Here is a 23,242-nt window from a genome sequence, read left to right as displayed (position 1 = left end):
TGAGACAACTGAAAACTGCTGAGTTTCCAATGTCTTTGGGACATTCCAGTTGAAGGAGTATTTGCTTGTCTGCATAGTTGTAGCACTTGAGGTGAAATTCATTGATCAGTGCCTGAAATGACTTCATGAAGATTTTGAAAAACATGGGCGAGATGATAGAGGCTTGAGGGACCCCTGCTTTTGTGAAGTATGGTTTGGACGAGAAAGGAGGGGGGAACAACCTTTACAACGCAACTTTTACAACGCACTACCTTTACAACGCATTTTTTACAACGCATAATCCATTACAACGCATGACATTACAACGCATGACACTACAACGCATTTTTAAAAACTACCTTTACAACGCATTCCATTACAACGCATAGTACCATTACAACGCATACCATTACAACGCATAATATTACACTACACTATCCAACACTTACCCTACTGTTGCACCCCCTGGAGTTAGAATAGTAATTTTTACCCCTATACTATCCAACACTTACCCTACTGTTGCACCCCCTGGAGTTAGAATAGTAATTTTTACCCCTATACTATCCAACACTTACCCTACTGTTGCACCCCCTGGAGTTAGAATAGTAATTTTTACCCCTATTCTATCCAACACTTACCCTACTGTTGCACCCCCTGGAGTTAGAATAGTAATTTTTACCCCTATACTATCCAACACTTACCCTACTGTTGCACCCCCTGGAGTTAGAATAGTAATTTTTACCCCTATACTATCCAACACCTACCCTACTGTTGCACCCCCTGGAGTTAGAATAGTAATTTTTACCCCTATACTATCCAACACTTACCCTACTGATGCACCCCCTGGAGTTAGAATAGTAATTTTTACCCCTATACTATCCAACACTTACCCCCCTGTTGCACCCCCTGGAGTTAGAATAGTAATTTTTACCCCTATACTATCCAACACTTACCCTACTGTTGCACCCCCTGGAGTTAGAATAGTAATTTTTACCCCTATACTATCCAACACTTACCCTACTGTTGCACCCCCTGGAGTTAGAAAAGTAACTTTTACCCCTATACTATCTAATACTTACCTTAACCCCTTCAGTGCCCATGACGAGCTGGACTCGTCATGGGCTGCGGTGGCGCTGTGCCCATGACGAGTCCAGCTCGTCATGAACTCCGCCCGCTAATGCAAGGCGCGGCACTGGGCGGGGAAAGGGGCGGGCATGCAAGGGGTTAAATGCAATTTAATATTATGCGTTGTAATGGTATGCGTTGTAAAGGTAGTATGCGTTGTAATGGAAATGCGTTGTAAAGGTAGTTTTTAAAAATGCGTTGTAGTGTCATGCGTTGTAGTGTCATGCGTTGTAATGGATTATGCGTTGTAAAAAATGCGTTGTAAGTGCATGCGTTGTAAAAGTGTGCGTTGTAACGTCATACATCCGAAAGGAGGGGTATGAATGACACTAGTTCTGTTGCGAAGGTAGGATGGGATTCAGTCTAGAGCAGTCCCCTCAATGCAGGCTTCTTAGAGTCTTTGTATTAGATTGTCTTCAACCATGTCAAAGGTAGCCGCAAGGTCCAAGAGAAGTTGCGCAGCAACCCCACTGCGGTCAACAAAGTTCTTCAGGTCATCCCAGATGGCAAGGAGGGCAGATTCTGTGCCTCTTCCTGGTCAGAATCCAGTGTGGAAGCCTGGAAGTATGGCATTATCTTCAATGAATTGTGACAACTGGGCAAATGCTGCTCTTTCTATCAGTTTGCCCAGGAAAGGTCCATTTGTAATTGGTCTGTAGTAGTCAGGGTTCAGAGTGCCCAAATTTGTTTTCTTCAGTGAAGAGCATATGTAGGACTTTTCGAGTTCTTCTGGAAATATTCCGGTAGTTAAGGAATTGTTGATGGATTTTCTTAGGGAAGTGGCAGCAGATGTTGTAAGAAGAATTGTCTTGAAGGTTTGCGGTGGACACGGGTCAGAAGGGCTGCTGGCAGGCCTGCTTGCTTTCACCAAGTCCATAAATTCATGATATGAAACGTGTTGGAAGGAACTAAGAGGCTGTGTTAGAGTATTCTTGGATTGTTGGTTTGGAAAAGGGTCAGCGCGGGTGCTTTGTATTTATTTTAAATATGAGTCCAATGTGTCTGCTTTGGCTGTGTAATGATTTGCCAGTTTGCCTGTGGGATCTTGAGCAATAGGATGAGCTCCTTCTGGGCAATTTGGTTTCTGAAATTCATTGAGAATTTTTTTAGAATTCTTTATTTGCACATTTAGCATTTTGAATTCTGTCTGAATAGTATCTTTGACTAGCTTTTTTGATTGCTGACTTGTATAATCTGTTAATTATTTGTAGGGAAAGTTTGTCTTGATTGGTGTTTGTATCGAGGCAGGCATATTGCAGCTTTCTAATTTGCTTTTTTATCTATTTTATTTCTGTATTTCTCCAAGGTGATTGTTTTCCTTTGTTCTGTTGTATGGTTTTTAGTGGTATCAGGATATTAAAAGTTTTCTGTAGCCACTCGTATAGATTTTCAACAGAATTTATTGTGTCTAGCTCTGTACTGGATGTTAGTTGTGTTTCTAACTGTTCTAAATTGAGTTTGTTCCATGGTCGATAGGTGGATGCACATAAGGTGGTTTTAGGTGTGTCGCTTAGTGTTGTTTTATGTTGTGAAGCAAATGGAGGTCTGACCATGTGACAGGAATTATTGTTTGTAAGGTAACTAGTTCTGTATTTGCAGAAATGACATCTAGGATGTGTCCAGCAATGTGTGTGGGTTTGTGGATGATCTGATGCAGGTTTAGTGCATCTAGGCCAGCGATGATTGTTTTCGTATGGGGCATATTGGCTTAGTCAAACCATATAGTGAGCTCACCCAGAATGCATAGGTTGTAGTGTAGTGTTATCAGGTTTGAAACCGTGTCTAGAAGTGTGCCTGGGAATGTTGCATTTCTAGGTGGAGGTCTGTCAAGGAGCAGGAAGTTACAGGAAAAAGACAGTGTAGAATTGCATATTGTGTAAAGGGTCTGACAATCTTTTATGGAGAAGTCGTCAGCTTTAGTGATATGTAATGTGTGTCTGAACACAAGAGCTAATCGACCTCCTTTTATGCCTATACGATTTTGGGTGATTTTTTGATAGCCCAGAGGATTGTCTTCATGCAGGACTGGAGCCATATCATCTCCCAACCATGATTCATTTATGAAAAGTATGCCAGGTTTTGTGTCAGTGAGAAGGCCGTAGAAGTGATATTTGTTTGTAGAGCATGATCAAGCATTGTACTTTGGTAATAGTGTGATTTTGTTTTGTAGAAGAGTGAGCAGTCTTTTGTGGGCTTGCAGCAGGTGGTTTCTTAGTGTTGCTATTTGCTGTATAATGATACCAATCATATATGTGTTCTGTCCCGTGTTCCTCATTCAGCAGGCTAAGAAGGCATTTTGATGGGTCTGCATGTGTATGTGGTGGAGACTGGTTGAGAGTGAGTTAGTGTGCTGTGTTGTTTTTGTAGTGTAACCTTGCTGTTCAGTAGACATGGAGAAGGGAAGTTGTGAGATAAGGGCCTAACAAACTTTACTCTCTAACAATACTGTTTGTACAAAACTTTACTCACTCTCCTAGCTAAAAAAACAAGTGTACAATCCCTACAAAACAACAGCTTAAACAGCTAACAGCATTTGCTGCTGTCTCAGAGCACCCTCTGTTCAGTCTCTGCTGTGTAATATCTCTGTTGATAAGAGGTGAAGGCCGGGTAATCTGGGTTCACTCACTTGGTAACGCAAAAGGAGAGCTGGGGTGGAATGCTCAACACAGAGGTCTGAGCACAGAGCAAGGGAGAAATTAGGAGGGAATATCAGGTAGTCACAGGCAATGTGAAAACAACAGATTTTGGACTGAAAAGCGCACAATTCAACAGGTAAAATGAAACAGTCATGGGCAAGTAAAAACCTCAAATTTCTAAACAAAACAGATGGAAAATGATGTTAACAAAGGCAGGTAAAAAACTTCAATTTTGAAACTGTAAAAACTACAAGCCAAACAGGTGAAAATTATGCAATCATGGGTAGCGGAAAATTACTTTTTAAATTTCAGCAAAGAGACAGCACAAGTCGGCCTTCTTACCACCTCCTGGTCCTTGGTTCACTGCAATCTTGGGCACAGGGAAACTGCAGCTCACAAAATGGAGGTGAATGTTTTGGGGTTCAACCAACAAACCGTAAGGGGCCTGGGCAGGTATTTTGAGGAGGGCTCAGGGTTGCTGAGTAGCTAGGGAGCTAATCTGCAGGCTTAGGTTACTGCCCAGGGGGGCTGGAAGCTGCTCCTCAATTCAGCATCTCCTAGGAGACAGACAAGCTCAAGCCACGCTTTGGAGTTCTGCAGGTAAGGGCCTAACAAACTTTGCCCTCTAGCAATACTGTTTGTACAAAACTTAACTCGCTCTCCTAGATGAAATACAAGTGTAAATCACCCCTACAGCAGGAGTTATAGCCCCAAGGCAGGGTGCATTATATTACAGGTGAGGGCATTTCTGTATGGGCAGCTATGCCTCTGTGATGTCTAGTTCGATTACTTAATAGCACAAGTGAGCAGGGAAGTCTTCTTAAGTATATGTACTGTGCACTGGTAATTACGAGTACCTTATCTACTTGATGGCTTCACTGAAACCTATGGTGTTTGGTATCAAACACCTTGTTAATGTTAATGTTAATGTTAACTGGGACTTCTAGAGTGCATAATCACCGACAGGTCTCTAAGCGCTATGAGAGGGAGCCTAACCTCACCACATCAGCCTTGTCTTAATAAATCCATACTGATGCCAGTAGTGGGTTTATTAAGATATGCAACCAGAAGTGCCACCTGAAACACTACTAGCCTCTTAGTATGCTGGCTGACTGGTATCATCAAGCCTGTCATCACAGACAAGACCCCCTGGTGGTGAGAGCCTGCGTTCTCAGAGGTCAGAAACAATGCCTGCTCTGGCAGGAAGTCTTTACACCTTCTCCAGCAGGATGCCTAGGGAATCTGCATGCCAAGGCCAAAGACTTCAAAACCTCTGCCACCTTTGATTTGTGACCCTGGTTTCTCGCAGACCTGAGAGATGCCACCCCCTGCTCTGAGGCCCCTCTGGCACCAGGCTAGGTGGGAAATTTGATATGCAAGTAGGAGTGTTGCACCACCAAGCTAGTCACACCCCTAAGGTGGACTGTCTGATGTGCTCTGTAAAAGAAGGGTTCCACCACTTTGATTTTGGTATAATTAGGAACTCTGAGACAGGGTTATGCCCACTCCCCACAGGACCAAGGCCAAGTAGCCGATTTACTACTAACTTTCGCTTCCCTTAACACCTAAATTAAGTTCCCTAGTAGCCCCCTGACACCAGGAATGCAGATTCGCCTGACTAAAGAAGAATAAGTATAAAGCCGAAGAAGCGAGAACTGTCGACTACCGGTGGACTTTGGCGACAACCCCTGCCTACCTGCTTCTGTCCTGACAATTGCGACAACCCAACTCTCCTGCAGCTGTGCATCCTCCAAAAGTGTCAGAGGGCTGTTAGCACTTTGGCAACCAGCCAGAATCTCCCTTGAAGTGCAGGAGCCACCTCCCTGCAATCTGCAGGGACCAATCCCAATGTCTAGTTCACTGAACTGCTAACCACCGGGTCCAACAATGCAGCAGCCACACAGGAGGAGGTCACCATCCTCCCAGAGGTCATATCTATCTCCCCATCAAGTGCGGAGATGCCAGGACCCCCAGTAGCCACTCTGCACCAATGCCTATGGTACCGGACCCCTTGCAGCAACCAAAGTTCGTTTGAAGTCCAATCTGGACTCTATCACTTCAAAGACCGCACACCTGATGAGGGACATCAGCATCACAGAGGCCAGCACCAATAGTGGCCCAACTGTCCTGTTTTTCCCCCTCTTCAAGTCTCATCAAAAACTGTGAGTGCCTTTGTCGCAGAGGCCCAGTCGACAGAAACCCTCTAGACCCGAGCTCCCTGGCCCGGGTCCTCCAACATGGACTGTGCGCCCTGCTCCAAGAACCCTCACGAACTGTGCCCCTCATTGGGAGCTCCTGGACTTGTCCCTAAGTCCCCCTCTGCATCCTTTTATTGACTCTGTGTGTTCAACAAATGCTCATCGCTACCATCTGATAAGGCTTAACTGCTCGCTTACACCATCACAAAAGAGAGCATTTGGGAATAATAATTTCAGCCCTGTAAGCCAATGAAGATAGTCTGGACTTTCTACATAGTCTACCTCGTTTTGGAACACTAAATAAAAAGACTCCTTCATACAACAAGCAAACAGGAAGAACAAGGATGTTTGATCTTTCTGCCTGTGTCTTTGTCTGTTCTCTGTTGATTCCCTCATGCTGAATCATTATTGTTTGTTACTACCTGTATTAATGTATTGATAGTTGATAGATGCCGACTAGCTGTCATACATATGACAGACCCTCAGGGGTACTTGGTATTGAATTCAATTAGTTATTTTTATATTTCCTGGACCATTTATATGCTTATTATTTCTGGATTAGTCTGTACTGGATATTAGAGCTCATGATAGTTCAAATTCTGGTTCAGAGGCTGCATTCGATAAAACCCACCGTATCAACACCCAGCGCATCAACACCCAACACATCAACATCCAATGCATCAACACCCAACACATCCACACCCAGCGCATCAACATCCAATGCATCATTACCCAATGCAGCAACACCCAACACATCAACATCCAATGCATCAACACCCAACGCATCCACACGCAGCGCATCAACATCGAACGCATCAACACCCAATGCATCAACACCCAACACATCAAAACTCAATGCATCAACACCCAACTCATCAACACCCAGTGCATCAACACCCAGGGCATCAACATACAACTCATCAGCAGTTTCTGGAGGAGGTGCTAAATTCAGAAGTGAAGGAAGCGGTACTTGGGCATTCTCCTCTGGTTTTCACATTTTCTTCAGAAATCAGTGGATTTACATTGCCACCCAAGTTTAAATCAAACATTTGGCTCTTCCTTTTTAACTATTGCTTCACATGGGTCAGAGGCTGGAATTATGATCAAGCATCAGGCTCCCAAGCTTGTACAACTCAAGTACAAATACAATCTCAATGTCACCACTTCAGCATCAGTGTAGGGACAGTTGACGGGTCAGTGTTAATTGGTCACCTGCATTTTCTCTGTTACGTCTGTAGAAACCTTGTGGGTCACTTCTGTGTGAGTTTGCCCAGGCTTAGTCAGACTCTCGCCAGGCTCAAAGCTCACTGCTGAGATATAGCACCACAACCCGAATAGTGACAAGGTCCTGTATGCTCCGAAGATGCTTACTATTGTGGGAGTACCCACCAAACCCGAATGGTAGGAAAATTGCCCAGCACATTGGGACACAACAGGAGCGGTCCGTGCAGGTAAGAGCGGTGGGTCCGGGTTGAAGGGGGGATTCGACAAACGACCATGAGAGAAAATTAAATAACTAATTACATTTCCCTCGTCATGTGTCGAAATCCCCCACCCACCCGGCCCCACCGTCCCACCGCTTTTACCTGCACGGACCGCTGATGATACCCTGACTAGGCAGCAATGCTGCCCCATGGTGCTACAATAAGGTACAGTTCCTTCTTCCACTGATACGTTCAAACTATCAAACTACTGTGTCCGACAACGAGGGGGGCGGTTCTTGTTTCAGCACCTTTTTTATCTGTGAATTAAATGCAGCATCCACTCCTTTGTTGTTATATTTTTGTGTCCATACTATACTGTAAGAAAAAGTTTCCTGTAGGCTTCTGATAAAAGTGCATTACGTTCTCCAAAAAGTGTTGTTCATATTCATTCTGCAGTTTTGTTTCCATATATTATTATGAAGGAAAATGCTCTGGGGGCAACCACACAACATGTAAAAATTACTAAAAGCATCTATTTGGGTTTATTTTTGCAGATTCTACTTTGAGGGCAAATGGCAGCCTAGGCGCCTGTGCGTCACATACAGGTAAGATGGGTGATTATTTTATAATCAATAATCGAATTTTGTAAACATGGAGGCTAGGTGCAACTGAGCAACTACGATATGCATTAGTGTTGTAGACAACAGACTCCTGTTGTCATGTTAAGTGTTTTATTTGATTGATTTCATCTGTTAAAACTACCCACACCCATCGGTTTCACTCACATTTGGCCACATTAGCACAACGAAATGTTTATTTAATTACCCTTTTAGTGACAGCACTGTGGTATTTAAAGCTTGGCTGACATACATTTCTTTAGATGATCTAAAGTGCAAGAGAGTCGATTTAAGTCCAAGTGACTACTAGCCTCGGACCGGGCATTTTGTAGTCAGTCCACATCTTTGTATGATGTATGGACGAAATCCAAGAGGCGTTTGAAATAATACCTCCCACATGCATGCATCATTGCAGCTACTTCCTCCGCCTACAGCAGTGTAGCACAATTTGAAGTCAACCTCTGTCCAGTGGTGTAACGCAAGTTGATTATGCTCCCCCTGCCCCCCGCAGAACGTGATGGGGGGGCCTGAGAGTTCCCTGGGTTGGGGCCCACCTTGAAGAGTTAGGGTCCCTCCTGCGCCCCAGGGGCTGAGTGGTCCGAGTTACGCACCAGCCTCGGTTACCGTTGACCAGTAACTGTCAAATTGTTTGGATGGTTGACTGTGTAATAGAGGCATTTAACAGCTTTGACTAGTCACAGCTGCGCCCCAACAGCAACTTTAAACAAGCTTCACCAGCATAAAACATACAAGCACCTACCTTTGAGTGGATGGTGCAGGGAATCCCTTGTTTACTGTGTTCCCTGAATTCTTATGTTTTTTTCTTGGCTACTGTCTCTGGTGTTTTGAAATGTGGTCAGTTCTAAACAATCGCCACATCCCTAAAAAGGAAAACAATTTTGAAATTAAATTGGCATATTTGGTAGATTATCTGTGACGTGCGCACAGATGGCTCGGGCTTCTAAACGGTCTAGATAGAAACCTGCAGGAGTTACCCCACTTCCATCTGGGGCGTAACTGCAGCCTGAGCTTAAAAGAGCCAAGCTTGCTTCACAGGCCAGGCGTGTGTTTAGAAAGACCGAGCAACTTTGTAATGAGTGTCAGCTTTATCACCATCTACAATCTGCCTTTTCCGGTCCATTGAACAGTTATGCACAGCTGCTTCGTTCTTAAATCATAAAAGTAAGGTATTTTTACTTCCAACCAAAACGTTTACATGGGCGTTGGCACTCTGGTATGTGCTTGTGTATGCAGCGCATTGTACTTTAAAATGAGGCCTTTGCCTAAAACCTGTTTTTCCTTTGTCAAGAAGTAGCCACGGGCTCCATTTTTGAAGCACGTGCATAAATAAATGAAATGACTTTCATTAAGTTGTCAGATTACCTGCGTAAAGGTTTTAGTCAGTGTGAACAGATGACGTAAATATTTCCCTCTAGCACAGCCCTCTGAGGCCCAGATAAAAGGGACAGCCTTTCTATTTCCTCATCCTTGGAGCAATGGGGCCAGCTTAAAATGACTATGACACAATGATTTGTCTGTCTGCTCGACCCCAGTCAGTCCCCATCTGCCTGTCAATAGGACATATGACTCTTGTCCCCTTTGAGGGGAAAGGGATTTGCAGACTCAGGTGAGTTCTTGACTCTAAGCGGTGGGAGAAGAGGTGTCCAGAAGTGGTGGGATTTCATTCTGATCCACTAAAGGCAAGTTTCAGCTGGATGTGGATGAAATTGTAGTATAGAGAGCGAGAGAGATCTAAGTAAATCATATACCTGGAATTTTAGGGAAATGCATCAAATTTTACCCTAGGATTTCTTATATGGTAAGGCAGAGTTCTTCAATCTGTGGGGTGCGGGGGGTGCAACACCATCCAAGGGGGGGCGCGCACTCCACTCTAATCTTACCTTTGTTCCCTGCGTTGTTGCAAGTCTTCTTGGAGAACTCCGGTATGGTTGGAGGGGGGAGGGAGGGGAAAATCGATGGTGCACGACCTGCCCATGCTTTTGTTATGTTAACCGTCTCTGGAGTGGGTTAATTCATGGAGCTGAAATGCTTGAGCTGCAGTGAGAGGCAGGAAGTCTCCTCTGCTAAAACGAAAGCAAACAAACAGACTGTCCTGTTCCTTCCCATTCCATATCATAGCAGAGGAGACCCCTTGCCTCCCACTGTAGCTGAAATGATAGTCTGTTTGTTTGCTTTCAGTTTAAGCAGAGGAGACTTCCTGCCTCCCACTGCAGCTGAAGCACTTCAGCTCTATGAATTAACCCCCTCCTGGGAGGGGTAGCTCTTCCCAGAAAGGAGACAAAGTTTATTTCCCATCTTACACTTCTACTCCAACTGTGGAACACTGCACTATAGATTTGGCAATCTCCTGCTCCCAAAGGCGAGCTATTAATACATATAGGTGGCAGGCAGTATATTCCCAGTGTCGTTATAGTAAGCTACCACTTTCTCCGAAGCTTAGGAAGTGCATGCCAGTAACAATCTCATAAATCTAGCCAGTCCACAAGGAGAAAGCATGTGTTATATTTTCACCCTTGAAGCCGCTGGTTCTGTAAAACTACTAAAAATGTAAGCAATCCAATTCTACAGGAAGGGATTTACCATGCTCAACAGATACCCATCTCATTTAAATTAACTGACATATTGTGATACAATGCAGACCTAGCTTTCAGGAGCACAGGGATCCTTTACAGGTAACATTTTTATTGTAGCAGATGCATGGCAAACTTAAGGCCATGTACATATAAAATGATGGTTTGGAGTCTGGTTGAGATCAGATTACAGAAACCAGGATGTGATGAGGAGGGCAGGGGGAGAAAGGGTGGGTGAGGAATGAAAAATTAGATTTAAACTCTATCTCACCCCACACTGTCTGCTGGGCTTTTTGATTACACATATAAATCACAATGTGCTTATGCATGAATTTGAGACACAGGGATATCAATTGTTTTGTCCAGAATCGCATGACTTTTGGTCAAATGCCAGGGCTAGGATTAAAAGCCAGGTCTCAAGGTCGAAAACTAGACCTTATGTCGCCCCCCTTGAAAACACAGGGGAAGGCACAGCTTTGATAACATCGTGCACCAGTATCATCTGATACTAACAAAGTGCTTCCATCCAATGGTGGAAAAGATCCTGAGGCAGATCTCATAATCGGTGCTGTAAATGGACCAGTATTGTGTATCAAACCTACAAATGGGTCACATTTGGAAGACAGGCTTCCCACGACACAATACTCAAGCCATTCAGCGATGAAGGTGTGTACTGCACCTCGGCATAACTCTCCTGACCACCCAGGTAGAACCTTCTCAGCATTCGTCATGGGAAGCCTGTTCCCTGAACTCCAAGCTACCTTTGCTTTTAAAATTCTCTTAAGGCCCCAGGACAGTGGCGGAAATAAGAAAATATTTTTAGCCACCTTTATTTTTCAATTATATTTTTAGTGCTCTGAGGTCGGAATTCCATCAAGAAATAAACCCAGCACAGGTGATAACATCTAGCAGTGCAGGTTTAAAGGCAGGATCAAATAGATCTTTAACAACAGCCGGCAAACCTCAAAATCAGTCGTCAGATGAGAACAGGTATGTGCTGGAGCAGTGTGGGAGTAAATTATTTCCTTCCTAGAGTTCTGCTGCATTCCAACAGCTTACAGTTCTAGAAGCAGCTTTCAGTTAGCCCAACCCCTTTCACTAATAGAAATACAAACAATAATAAATATTTATATAGTGAATAATAAACTGCATAGATTTTTTATGCTTAAATAGTTGGTGTTCTTAGGCAGCTCGATGGTACTCCTTTTATCAACCACAGAAGGGTTAAAGCTTGAGTTTGCTCTGTCGGATTCAAGACTATGACGTGCTAGTCTATGGGTCAGCACTAACCTTACTGAGCTATCTTCACAGCTCAAATCCAGACCCTCCATTTCTGCCCGAGCAAGAAACATACATAGCAGGGCTGTCACAAAGGAAGGTGGGAAGTGGGTGTTTTTTTCATAAGCTCAAAGTCCACGCTTCAAAATAAATTTAAAGTACAGAAACAGGTGTGGATCAGGCCTAGCATCTTCATGAGCCTTCTACACTGGGAGGCGCCCCACGTTGGACCTGCCTGTAGAGATGGGACGGTAGAGTGGCAGCAAAACAGTCTCACTCAAATAAGCCCACCACTAACCATACATTAATTTGTCCCACTCTGCACTTACATCCGCACCCAAATTCATATGGTCATCTCACTCACCCTGCAGTCACTCCTCTTACCCTACCCTCACACTGCTCACCGTGCACTCATATGAGCACTCCTGCCACCCACACAGTGCAGAGGTTTAATGTGCCTGCTACAAAGAACGTGTACCTTGCAGATCACTGAACTGAGTGTGAGTAAACAATGAGTAGCGCTATAACAAAATTAAATGTTTGCCAGAAAGGTGCTATAGAGAGCTGAGGTGGATAGTTGGTGCGTAGTAGTGAGGAAATTCATGGAGAAGGAGGAAATGTGGGAGGGGGCGCCAAAAAACGACAGGTGCACTGTGTGCAACAAGTGCTAGGGCCAGCCTTGTCTGGGAGTGTTAGCCCGCACCCGAAGTTCAGGTCTAGTTGCGCCCTTGTACACGAGTATGGGCATGTCATGCCCCATCAAGGTTTTCATCCTAAATTACAAAAGGACTCATTTACATGCACTGCAATCCAGCCTTTCAGGGGGCCCCTTGATAGAGAAAGCTCTGTTTTTGCCCTGATGGCCTGGAATAATTCCTAAACAGATTCTTGTAAATACCGTTTTGTTTCATTTCTTTTTAATGTGATTGATGTAAGGAGTCTATTACTATTTGCAGAGAAATATGTTTGTTTCATGCAACAACCATAAAAGTTTATGTTAGATCCAAGCGGGTCCTCACATATGAGAAATTGGAGGATATCACAGATATTTTTCGCTGTAAAATTAGTGGGCTGCTGCTTTCTTACAACAGTGAAACCACATCACTATCTCTGAATATTAGATGTAAACGCTTTTAGAATTTCGACCATAGTGCCTGTGCACCGTTAGTAGTCTGGCTAAAGAGGGTATGGCAGAGCTGAAAGTAAATCATTTAAACTTGAAGCTGTACTGAACAGGGGCCCCCAAAATTCTTAACACGTCCCTGCCACCACAAAGTCTGTCAGACAACATTGTTCTGAAGTAAAATAGACATAATTCATTTATTATTAGTTCTATTTTTTTTTAAACATAAGCCCGACGTGTCCTTAACCCCCACACCACTAAGGAAATCTCAATTAGGTGTTCGTTCAACGCCCTCTCTGTGGACTTTCAACTTTGTCTTCGGGTCCATAACAGGTTGGTGGACAATTATCCCATTATAATGCTGTATAAAACGTTTGTTAATGATTTCTAGAGAAGATTTGTTTCTCGTGTACCAGCTCTGAGCTAGGGAGTGCTTGAAAAATCTGACAACACTGTCTCTCTTACAGTCCCTGTTTTGGCTGAAAATCTCTGCAGAATATTCAGCTTTGAGAGAAACTATCAAAACTCTCTTGCCTTTCAGCTCGTCCTATTTATGTGAGATTGGGTTCTCAGCACTTGCGGTATTAAAGACTAACAGGCACATGCATCAAGCACAAAACCGGTCGCAAAGGGGCAGATTCTCAGAACCTGCCCCTTTGCGACCGGTATTTTTGCATTTGGGATGCATCATCCCAAATGCATAAATCGCTATTTAAGGAATCTCAAAATAGCGATTCCTTAAATAGCGATTGCATTTAAGGAATCCCTAATTGAGATTCCTTAAATGCAATGCATTACAGTTTAAAAAATAGCGCTTTCGCTATTAGCGTGAGCAAATTACCATGAGGCTGGACCTCATGGTAATTTGCGATAACTTAGAAAAATGCACTTATTTGCATTTTTCTATGTTTCATGTTGCCCACACACATGCCCTTAGAGCATGTGTGTATGCAACATTTGTGCAGAGTGAACATACATGGGTGCAATAGGGGGTCATTTTGACACCCTTGCACCATCGAAATTGCGGGAGCAATTTGCGAGTACCTACTGGTACTCGCAAATTGCTCCCGCAATCTCCAATTCATTCCTATGGGCCCGGAGGCCCATAAGAATGAATGGGAAGACATTCCTTAATTGCGACTCGCAATTTGCTAGTCGCAATTAAGGAATTTGTGGGAATCGCTATTTCTTTACCGATTCCTACATGCATAGGGTTTTGCTATTCCTTAATTGCGATTCCTTAACAATCGCTGTTAAGGAATCGCAAAACCCTATGATGATGCATGTGCCTGTAAGTACCGTTCAAGACTGGGTGTGGAGCACAACCTGAGGATGGCAGTAGCAAAAATCCATCCACAGATTGACTGTCTCAGTGGCGAAAAACAGGCACACCCGTCACATTTATGTTGGTGGTGTTATTAGCAATCTACCTCATATGTAAAAGAAAGCATCCTAGTAAAAACAATTTGTGCACATTTTATCTTGAAAAATGGTGTTTGAGCTCTGTAATAAGCCTCTGTCATTTCACCACACCCACTCACAAACCTGCACTTTACCAAACACTCTTATTGTGTTGAACATTATTTGCTGGATAAGGCCAGGGATATGCGTGTGGCGGTCGATTATGTAGTGTACTAGATTCCAGAAATTTCTGTCAGGTGGTGGGGGGCCCAGCATCTGAAAAAATTGAGCTGGGGGGGCTCAACCTACAAAAGTTTGAAGACCTCTGCGGTAAGGTCTTTTTGTCAGTAATAATTCAGTAACTGAAGCACTCCATTGATTTCCTTGGCCACTCACTCCTCTTCTCACTTGTCAGTCTACCACACCCCCTCTGCCCCCTGTCCCCTGCCCCCAGAGCTTCTGTTTGTTTGCGTTCTTGTGTCTCTGAAGCCTAGGTCTGCCCGACTTCCAAAGAGAAATACATTTTTATGTCACCCTTTCATATTAATAAATAAATCTGTTTTGTAATTAGCTACCCTTATAATTTAGGCAGGGTGTTTTTCCCCTGCCGAGCAAAACTTTACCATAATAGGTCTTTAGCACAAATTACTGCCAATTACTCAATTAGCATATTGCTTTATGAGTGTCCATATTCTTTCTTTTAATTGTCTATAATTGTTTACTTTTCTAGATTTCCTTTTCTCCCAAATACTTTCCTGAGAGTCTTTAACGTAAATAATCAAGCAAAAGCCTCTTTCTCTATCATTCATCAGCTGAGCCTCCCATATCAGTCTTTTTTCTGGCTTTTTTTCCAACTCGGTGTCAATCCATATGTCACTTTTATGTCTGGTGTCCAGCCAAAGGCTGTTTATGACATCTACTGCGGGACCTCAGACCAATGAGATTGCTAGTTTCAAGCCCACTTATGCTTCTTCCAGTCTCTCAGTTTCTTGGACAATTTCAGGAGAACTTTCTCTCTCTGACATTAAGAAAAACATCTGCCTAGGATTTGACTCAGGATCTTTCCACTGAACTGCAAAAGTATTGGGAGAATATATTTCAACACTTAGGGTCACGTGTACAGAATTAGTTTGTTGTGAATGCAAAAAGGATTTTTCACATGTACAAAGCCCTATTACCGATTCAGTAAATTGGCTTTGCGATTTGGTATTAGGAAGGGGAGTGTTTAGGGTGGCCCTTCCTAATACCAAATCGCAGTGGTATGTGTGAATATTTTGTGACCAAAATGCGGTCACAAATCATTTTACCACCTACTTTAAGTAGGTGACAACCGATTCCCAAATGGGAAGGGGTCCCCAAGGGCCCCTTCCCTTTTGTGAATGTTTGTAAAAACATTTTTTATGAGCATGCAGTGGTCTAAACTTTTCTTTTTTTTAAACTCATCCCACTTTCCTTTAAGGGAAACAGACTGCATTTAAAATAAAAGATTGCTTTATTTAAAAGCAATCATAGACATGGCAGTATGCTGACCACAGCAGCCCACCATCGCTGTGATTTTAGCAATTCCCAATGTGTCGCAAACCAAAGAGGTAGGTCTATTTGCGACCCACTGGGAATGTGTCAAAGACACATTTGTACATTGGTGTTTGCGATTATCAAATAAGGAATCACTAAAATTGGCTATTTGGTAATCGCAAACGATTAACTTTGTACATGTGATCCTTATTAATTCGCTCACAGGATGTATTATGAAATTAGGTGCAACTATTTATGGCTCAAATTTAAATCCTATGGTATTGTTTGCTGTTGTTATCAGTGGCGGCCGGCACAGCTTGAGGGTGGTGAGGAGAGTGCGGGGGGCACAGGTGAGCGGGGGGTCACGATGGTTCGCAATGTAAAAAATAAAAGTAAAAATAAACACTTATCTTGCCGCCAGGTCCCGCGTCTCTGCTCCTGCTCTCCTGCATCGGACTCCAAGAACAGGAAGCACAGCCAGGCTCCCCACACCAATCACAACGCTGCCATGCAGCATTGTGCTTGGTCTGAGCGCTGCGATTCAGCACTCAGCCAGGGATAGGGGGCATGGGTATGTCCTACAGCTTGCATGGAGAACAGGGAAAGTGCGCATGACTGTTTTGGGTGGCCCGTGATGGCTGGCCAAACCGCTATTGCGCACTTAGGAGGGTTCTACCACTCCTCCTTTGCAGCCCCGCCACCTCACGCAGAGCTGCCACAGCAGGAGAACAAAATAAAATGATAATAACATTACGTTATTCTCATTTAATTTTTTCCTTTCTTTTACTGCTTCAAGGCAGTGGAGCGATGCTCCTCCGCCTTAGCCGAGGAGCCGCCCCTGGTTGCCATCATGAAGGACTTGATAGGTTGATCCTGGAAACGAAAGGAGCCACCTATTTTGTAGGATAGGCGGAGGCTGGTCAATGAGGCAAACACCTAAGGCAAGAGGGGGAGTGAAGACATTTGGAAGGACATAGGGTTTTTTAAAACTTTCTCACCTCTTTGTGAATGAATTTTCACTATGTTAAGTAACTCATTGGCACTTTAATGCAGTCAATATCAAACATAAAATGCATACGTTTATTTGATTTTGATGCTGTATTATATGTACATTAGATCACAATAAAATGAAGTTTATAAAATAAGAATTGGGTCACGCTATATTAAAACTTGAGTGAGGATTCAAGTGGAATTTCAGCATTCAATTTGGGGGTGCCACTGATTTGAGCTGAGTTTGTCATTTAAAAACTGCTGCAAAGCACTCTGAGGACAGAAAGCCAATCAGAAATGAGAAGACGGCCTGCTTGTTGGAGGGTTTCCCACTTACTTGGTGTAGGACTGTGGAGAAAGTGCTACAGCTTTATCCTCAATCTCACAATCGCTTCTCAGAAGGGTAGGAGTTAAGGTCTCTTGCTGACCCTCAGGCTCAAATAAAAAAGGTGGCCCTAGCCCAAAGGAGCCTGCTTGCATGCTAGAGCTTCTCTCTTGAAGTAAGAACCTGTTTTTATTGGACATATATATCTAAATTTCTAAACAACAATTTATTTCTTCAGGGCATTCCTTGGGGACATTGCTTTGTTTCAGTGACAGAAATTAATGCCCTGCTGCACCCTACTCTCAGCTTTTGAGGAGCCAAATCAGTACATTGCTATGTTTATTATTGTCTCCAAACACTGGACTTTACAACACAAAGCAGTCTAATTCATTTATGTAAAAACGTCAAATTCTATCACAACATTTCATTAATTCTTGTGGCGTTTTGTATGTTAAACGCGCTTCTTTGACTTACTTGGTTTGGATTTTCTATTTCCTTTATGCTGCTTGAACCAGATCATCAAGCTTGTGCTAGGTATGTTTAGCAGAAACAGTTTACTTTCCTCAGATTTCAACATATATTTCTCTATGGTGTTATCAGTATTGCATATGATTTACTTGTATTTACATTTAATTTAGTATTGTTATGTATACTATTATCTTGTAAACCATGTTTGTTTCTCTATGTATTGTCCTTACCTTATTTTAAAATAAACTTTAAAACTAAAAAAAGAAATCAGTTTACCAAAAGAATCCAGATTGTATGGGACTTGTCGGAGCTTTTCACAACTCATGTCAAGATTGTGGCGTCTTTCTCCCATAGCTCAATATCCATGTTTAGTTACAGTTTGTGCCACATCGACTGTGACCTCTCTCTCCCATTGCTTAAGATCCCAGTTTCATACAGATTGTTCCTCATCAAGATTGTGACCTGTTTCTCCCATAGCGTAATATCCCTGTTTTGTACAGATTGTTCCACATTAAGACTGCGACCTCTTTCTCCAACAGTGTAATATCCCAGTTTTATCCAAATTGTTCCACATCAATACTGAACTGTGACCTATTTCTCCCATAGCGTAATATCCCCGTTTCATACAGATTGTGCCACATCAAGACTGTGACCTCTTTCTCCCGTACATTAATATCTCCGTTTCGTACAGATTGTTCGTCAGCAAGACTGAGACCTCTTTCTCCCATCGCTTAATATCCATGTTTCTTACAGATTGTTCCACATCAAGACTGTGGCCTCTTTCTCACATAGCTTAATATCCTTGTTTCATACAGATTGTTCCACATTAATACTGTGACCTCTTTCTCCCACAGTGTAATATCCCAGTTTCGTACAATTTGTTCCACATCAAGACTGAACTGTGACCTATTTCTCCCATAGCTTAATGTCCCCGTTTCTTACAGATTGTGCCACATCAAGACTGTGACCTCTTTCTCCCGTACATTAATATCTCCGTTTCGTATAGATTGTTCGTCATCAAGACTGAGACCTCTTTCTCCCATCGCTTAATATCCATGTTTCTTACAGATTGTTCCACATCAAGACTGTGGCCTCTTTCTCACATAGCTTAATATCCCTGTTTCATATAGATTGTTCCACATCAAGACTGTGGCCTCTTTCTCCCACAGCTTAATATCCCCATTTCGTACAGATTATTCCACATCAAGAATGAGACCTCTTTCTCCCACTGCTTAATATCCCGTTTCGTACAGAATATTCCACATCAAGACTGAGACCTCTTTCTCCCACAGCTTAATATCCCCATTTCTTACAGATTGTTCCACATCAAGACTGTGGCCTCTTTCTCACATAGCTTCATATCCCCGTTTCGTACAGATTATTCCACATCAAGACTGAGACCTCTTTCTCCCACAGCTTAATATCCCCGTTTTGAGCAGATTGTTCCACATCAAGACTAAGACCTCTTTCTCCCACAGCTTAATATCCCCGTTTCGTACAGATTGTTCCATATCAAGACTGTGGCCTCTTTCTCCCATAGTTTAATATCCCAGTTTCGTACAGATTATTCCACATCAAGACTGAGACCTCTTTCACCCACAGCTTAATATCCCCATTTTGTATAGATTATTCCACATCAAGACTGAGACCTCTTTCTCCGACAGCCTAATATCCCCATTTCGTGCAGATTGTTCCACATCAAGACTGAGACCTCTTTCTTCCACAGCTTAATATCCTCGTTTCGTACAGATTGTTCCACATCAAGACTGTGGCCTCTTTCTCCCATAGTTTAATATCCCAGTTTCTTACAGATTATTCCACAACAACACTGAGACCTCTTTCGCCCACAATTTAATATCCCCGTTTCGTGCAGATTATTCTGTATCAGGACTGAGACCTCTTTCTCCCACAGTTTAATATCCCCGTTTCGTACAGATTATTCCACATCAAGACTGAGACCTCTTTCTCCCACAGCTTAATACCCCCGTTTCGTACAGATTGTTCCACATCAAGACTGTGGCCTCTTTCTCCCATAGTTTAATATCACAGTTTCATACAAATTATTCCATATCAACACTGAGACCTCTTTCGCCCACAGCTTAATATCCCCGTTTCGTACAGATTATTCCATATCAGGACTGAGGCCTCTCTCTCCCACAGCTTAATATCCCTGTTTCGTACAGATTATTCCACATCAAGACTGAGACCTCTTTCTCCCACAGCTTAATACCCCCGTTTCGTACAGATTTTTCCACATCAAGACTGTGCCCTCTTTCTCCCATAGTTTAATATCACTGTTTCACACAGATTATTCCACATCAACACTGAGACCTCTTTCGCCCACAGCTTAATATCCCTGTTCTGTACAGATTATTCCATATCAGGACTGAGACCTCTTTCTCCCACAGTTTAATATCCCTGTTTCGTTCAGATTATTCCACATCAAGACTGAGACCTCTTTCGCCCACAGCTTAATATCCCCTTTTTGTACAGATTATTCCACATCAAGACTGAGACCTCTTTCTCCCACTGCTTAATACCCCCGTTTCGTACATATTGTTCCACATCAAGACTGTGGCCTCTTTCTCCCATAGTTTAATATCCCCATTTCGTACAGGTTGTTCCACTGCCATTATGGACTTTTACACTTTTTGATCATTCGCTTATAGAGAGGAAGAGACGGTACTAAGACAAAATGCCCCCATAAACAGCTAAGGAACCAGATTCTGGGAATCAAGACTGAGCCACGATATTTAACTTTCTGCTATCAAGTGCAAATCCTGACATTGCAGGAGTGAACCACCTGGACCACACATCAGCCTGTGTGTCTGGTGTGCGTGCTTCATTTAATTCATGGGTCTGTGCTGGGTCATTGATTTCCCTCTTGGTGATTGATTCCCCTTTTTGATGTTAATCATTATTCAATCGTAACACAAAGAGAATTGGGGACTGGGAGCGGAGTTAGAAAAGAGGGAGGTCCGGTACCCGTGCTCCCACAAGATAAAGTGTATGTATTTGGGGGGTAGCTGTTCCTCAGAACTCAAAAAGAGACCAACTGTTGGTGTGAAAGATTGTCGTGAGGTTGGGTCAGCGTGAGTGTAAGGGGAATTGCTCCTTTAGAATATAGTGCCCTCATACACCCTTGCAAGTGTCATGCTTCATCATCGGGCGTTGCTCCTCGTGGGGGTGGCGCTGCAGTCCCTCACAGGCCCCGCGAGAGGGCTCTTTGGCGGAGATCTTTTGAGGAGACGCCGCAGTTGTGCATGACCCAACCTAACGAACAGCTACCCCCCAAGTACATACAATCATTATTCAATGCCAAAACAAGCAACTTCTTGTTCAGTCCATAGCTCACACCAAGGGTCTACGTGGCCATTAATGTGAGCAGTCATTTCTTTGCATGTATGTTGTCATGTATGTCTGCTTGTGGTGGGTGAGATGTGTTGAATGGGCCCTGATTGCTTTGTCCCCTCCAGCCTGACAAGTGTTGACCTCTGTTACTGCCCCTCAAATGTATCATGCAATATTCCCTTCTGATCCATAGATGCAGTGCCAGCAATGAACAATGATTAACACCATCAAAAGGAGGCAGTTATTCATGTGCTGTGAAACAAGTCAATGCCTAGCATTCAGTGGGAGTTACTGCTCATTACTATATGTGTGCTATGTATGTGCATATGTGCCCATGGACAGGTGCTTGAAGTCATGACTTGCTATGAATTTTGTGTATGTGTTGCCTATGGGTGCATCTTCGTTTGTGTGTCTACTTACACATTCATATGGTGTTTTCTGTTTACGCTAGTTATCTGCAACAAGTGGACTGTATGTGAATGTGTGATTATATTGCCTATGTGTGTCTGTATGCTTTTTATGTCTGCATGCATGTTGAATTTATATGCGTGAATATGTTGCCTAGGTGTGCCTGCATGCGTGTTATCCTGGTCATTTACATTTTCAGCTTTTTTGTTTTCATTCTGGGTCTGAACACGTTACCCATCGGTTTTTGCTTTTGATGTATAGATACATCTTTTTCAAATTTGTCATCCTTAGATGTGAATAAGGTAAGACAACACTGATATAAATGGTTCCGTAGGGCAAAAGATATGCTCAGATTAAGGTTGCATTGAATTAAATCAAAATTTGTCAAAGCTCAGGAGATTAATTTACCAAGAGCACGTTTCTTAAAGAAAAGAAAAAAAAAGAGATGGAAACCAGTGAAAACCCATCTATGGATAGAGGTCCATATGGCACAGCTTCAAACATTGGGGTGTGCCCTCCCTGGGGGACTTGGTGCCACTTCGGGAGGGAACAGGGTGCCAAGATTTACTGCATAAAAGAGACTGTTCAGCGGAGCCTTAAGTAGTGAAAAGGAGAAGAGAAGTTTCTATCCTCACTTTTGTAAATTGTTTACGAGGAGAAAGCCAGATGGAGCCGCCTGGACACACATTGAGGACGGATTTAGCAGCTCCCCATAGAAACAAAGGCTCTGTTACTTCACAGGTTGGCGAATAAATATGAACATATGTGTGAGTGTGATATTGCAGAACAAGGAAAGAAATCAAGGCTTTATGTCCAACTATGGTGCCAATTCCGATCCGGTAAAAACCGGGTACGAACCGTCGGACGGAGCCTTTTCTCCGTCCGACTCGTACCCGGTGCGAAATCCATCCGAAAATGCAAGTACGAATCATACGGAAACACCATTTCCGTACGATTCGAACAAAACACCGACCGAACAGAAACTAAACACAATTCCGATCCTGAAAGGAGCCGACGTGACGTCGGTACGCATCCAGCCTACGTTTCACGAACCAGGAAGTACGATTCGAACCGACGTCATCCCGCACGGAAAATATTTACCGGCTGCCAAAAACTGCCGGGAAATCAGGACGACACACGCAAGGAGCAGCTGGACGCGACGAACAGACATGGACCCGAACCTACGTGCCATCCCTGCCCTCCTAGCAGTCCACCTGGCGTACAGGAACCGACGCAGACGCCGCAGAAGGTCAGCACAACAACCAGGGGCAAAGGGGGGGGCAGGGGCAGGACACACAACACCAACACATGGTACCAAATCACACATGGCCTGGACATACCTGACCATCAGGGCCTGGTCACTTCCAGGGGGTGGGGGCAAGGCCAGCAACGCAAGCGTCCGCCACAACGGAAGTGGATGGTCACGCGAACCGGTACGTACCCTACCCAGGCCGCAAGAGCGTGGGTACGGAACGTACCACGCGTCCCCCTACGTCACTCCAACAATAGCGGTACGGCCCGTACCCACGTCAGAAAGGCCTTGGTACAGCTCGTACCAGCATTGCTGGGGTCATGTAGGGGTACGCGTGGTACGACCCGTAGCCACGCCCCCAAGGCCTGTGTACGGTGCGGACCCCACGGCCCGCAACAATGGTGGGACGCACCGTACCCACACACCAAAGGCATGGGTACGGCCCGTACCCAGGCACGCAGAGCGTGGGCAGGGGTATGTACGGACCGTACCCCCACCCGTGGAAGTACGGCCCGTACCCCCACCCGTGCATGTACGCCCCGAACCCCCACTCGTGTATGT

The 23,242-nt window shown here is 43.8% G+C and overlaps 1 protein-coding gene across 1 annotated transcript in view; it reads left to right on the top strand.

Moving 5' to 3' along the window:
* Positions 1–23,242, top strand: part of UMOD (uromodulin) — a 256,077-nt gene that overhangs the window by 19,830 nt on the left and 213,005 nt on the right. Inside the window, exon 3 of the mRNA XM_085629081.1 lies at positions 7,917–7,967. Coding sequence (XP_085485207.1) covers positions 7,917–7,967 — 51 coding nt within the window. The remainder of the gene's footprint in view (positions 1–7,916; positions 7,968–23,242) is intronic.

The sequence above is a fragment of the Triturus cristatus genome, chromosome 10, assembly GCF_964204655.1.
Source record: "Triturus cristatus chromosome 10, aTriCri1.1, whole genome shotgun sequence".
NCBI lineage: Eukaryota > Metazoa > Chordata > Amphibia > Caudata > Salamandridae > Triturus > Triturus cristatus.
The sequence above is the reverse complement of the archived record's forward strand: the minus strand, read 5'-3'. Positions and strand labels throughout refer to the sequence as shown.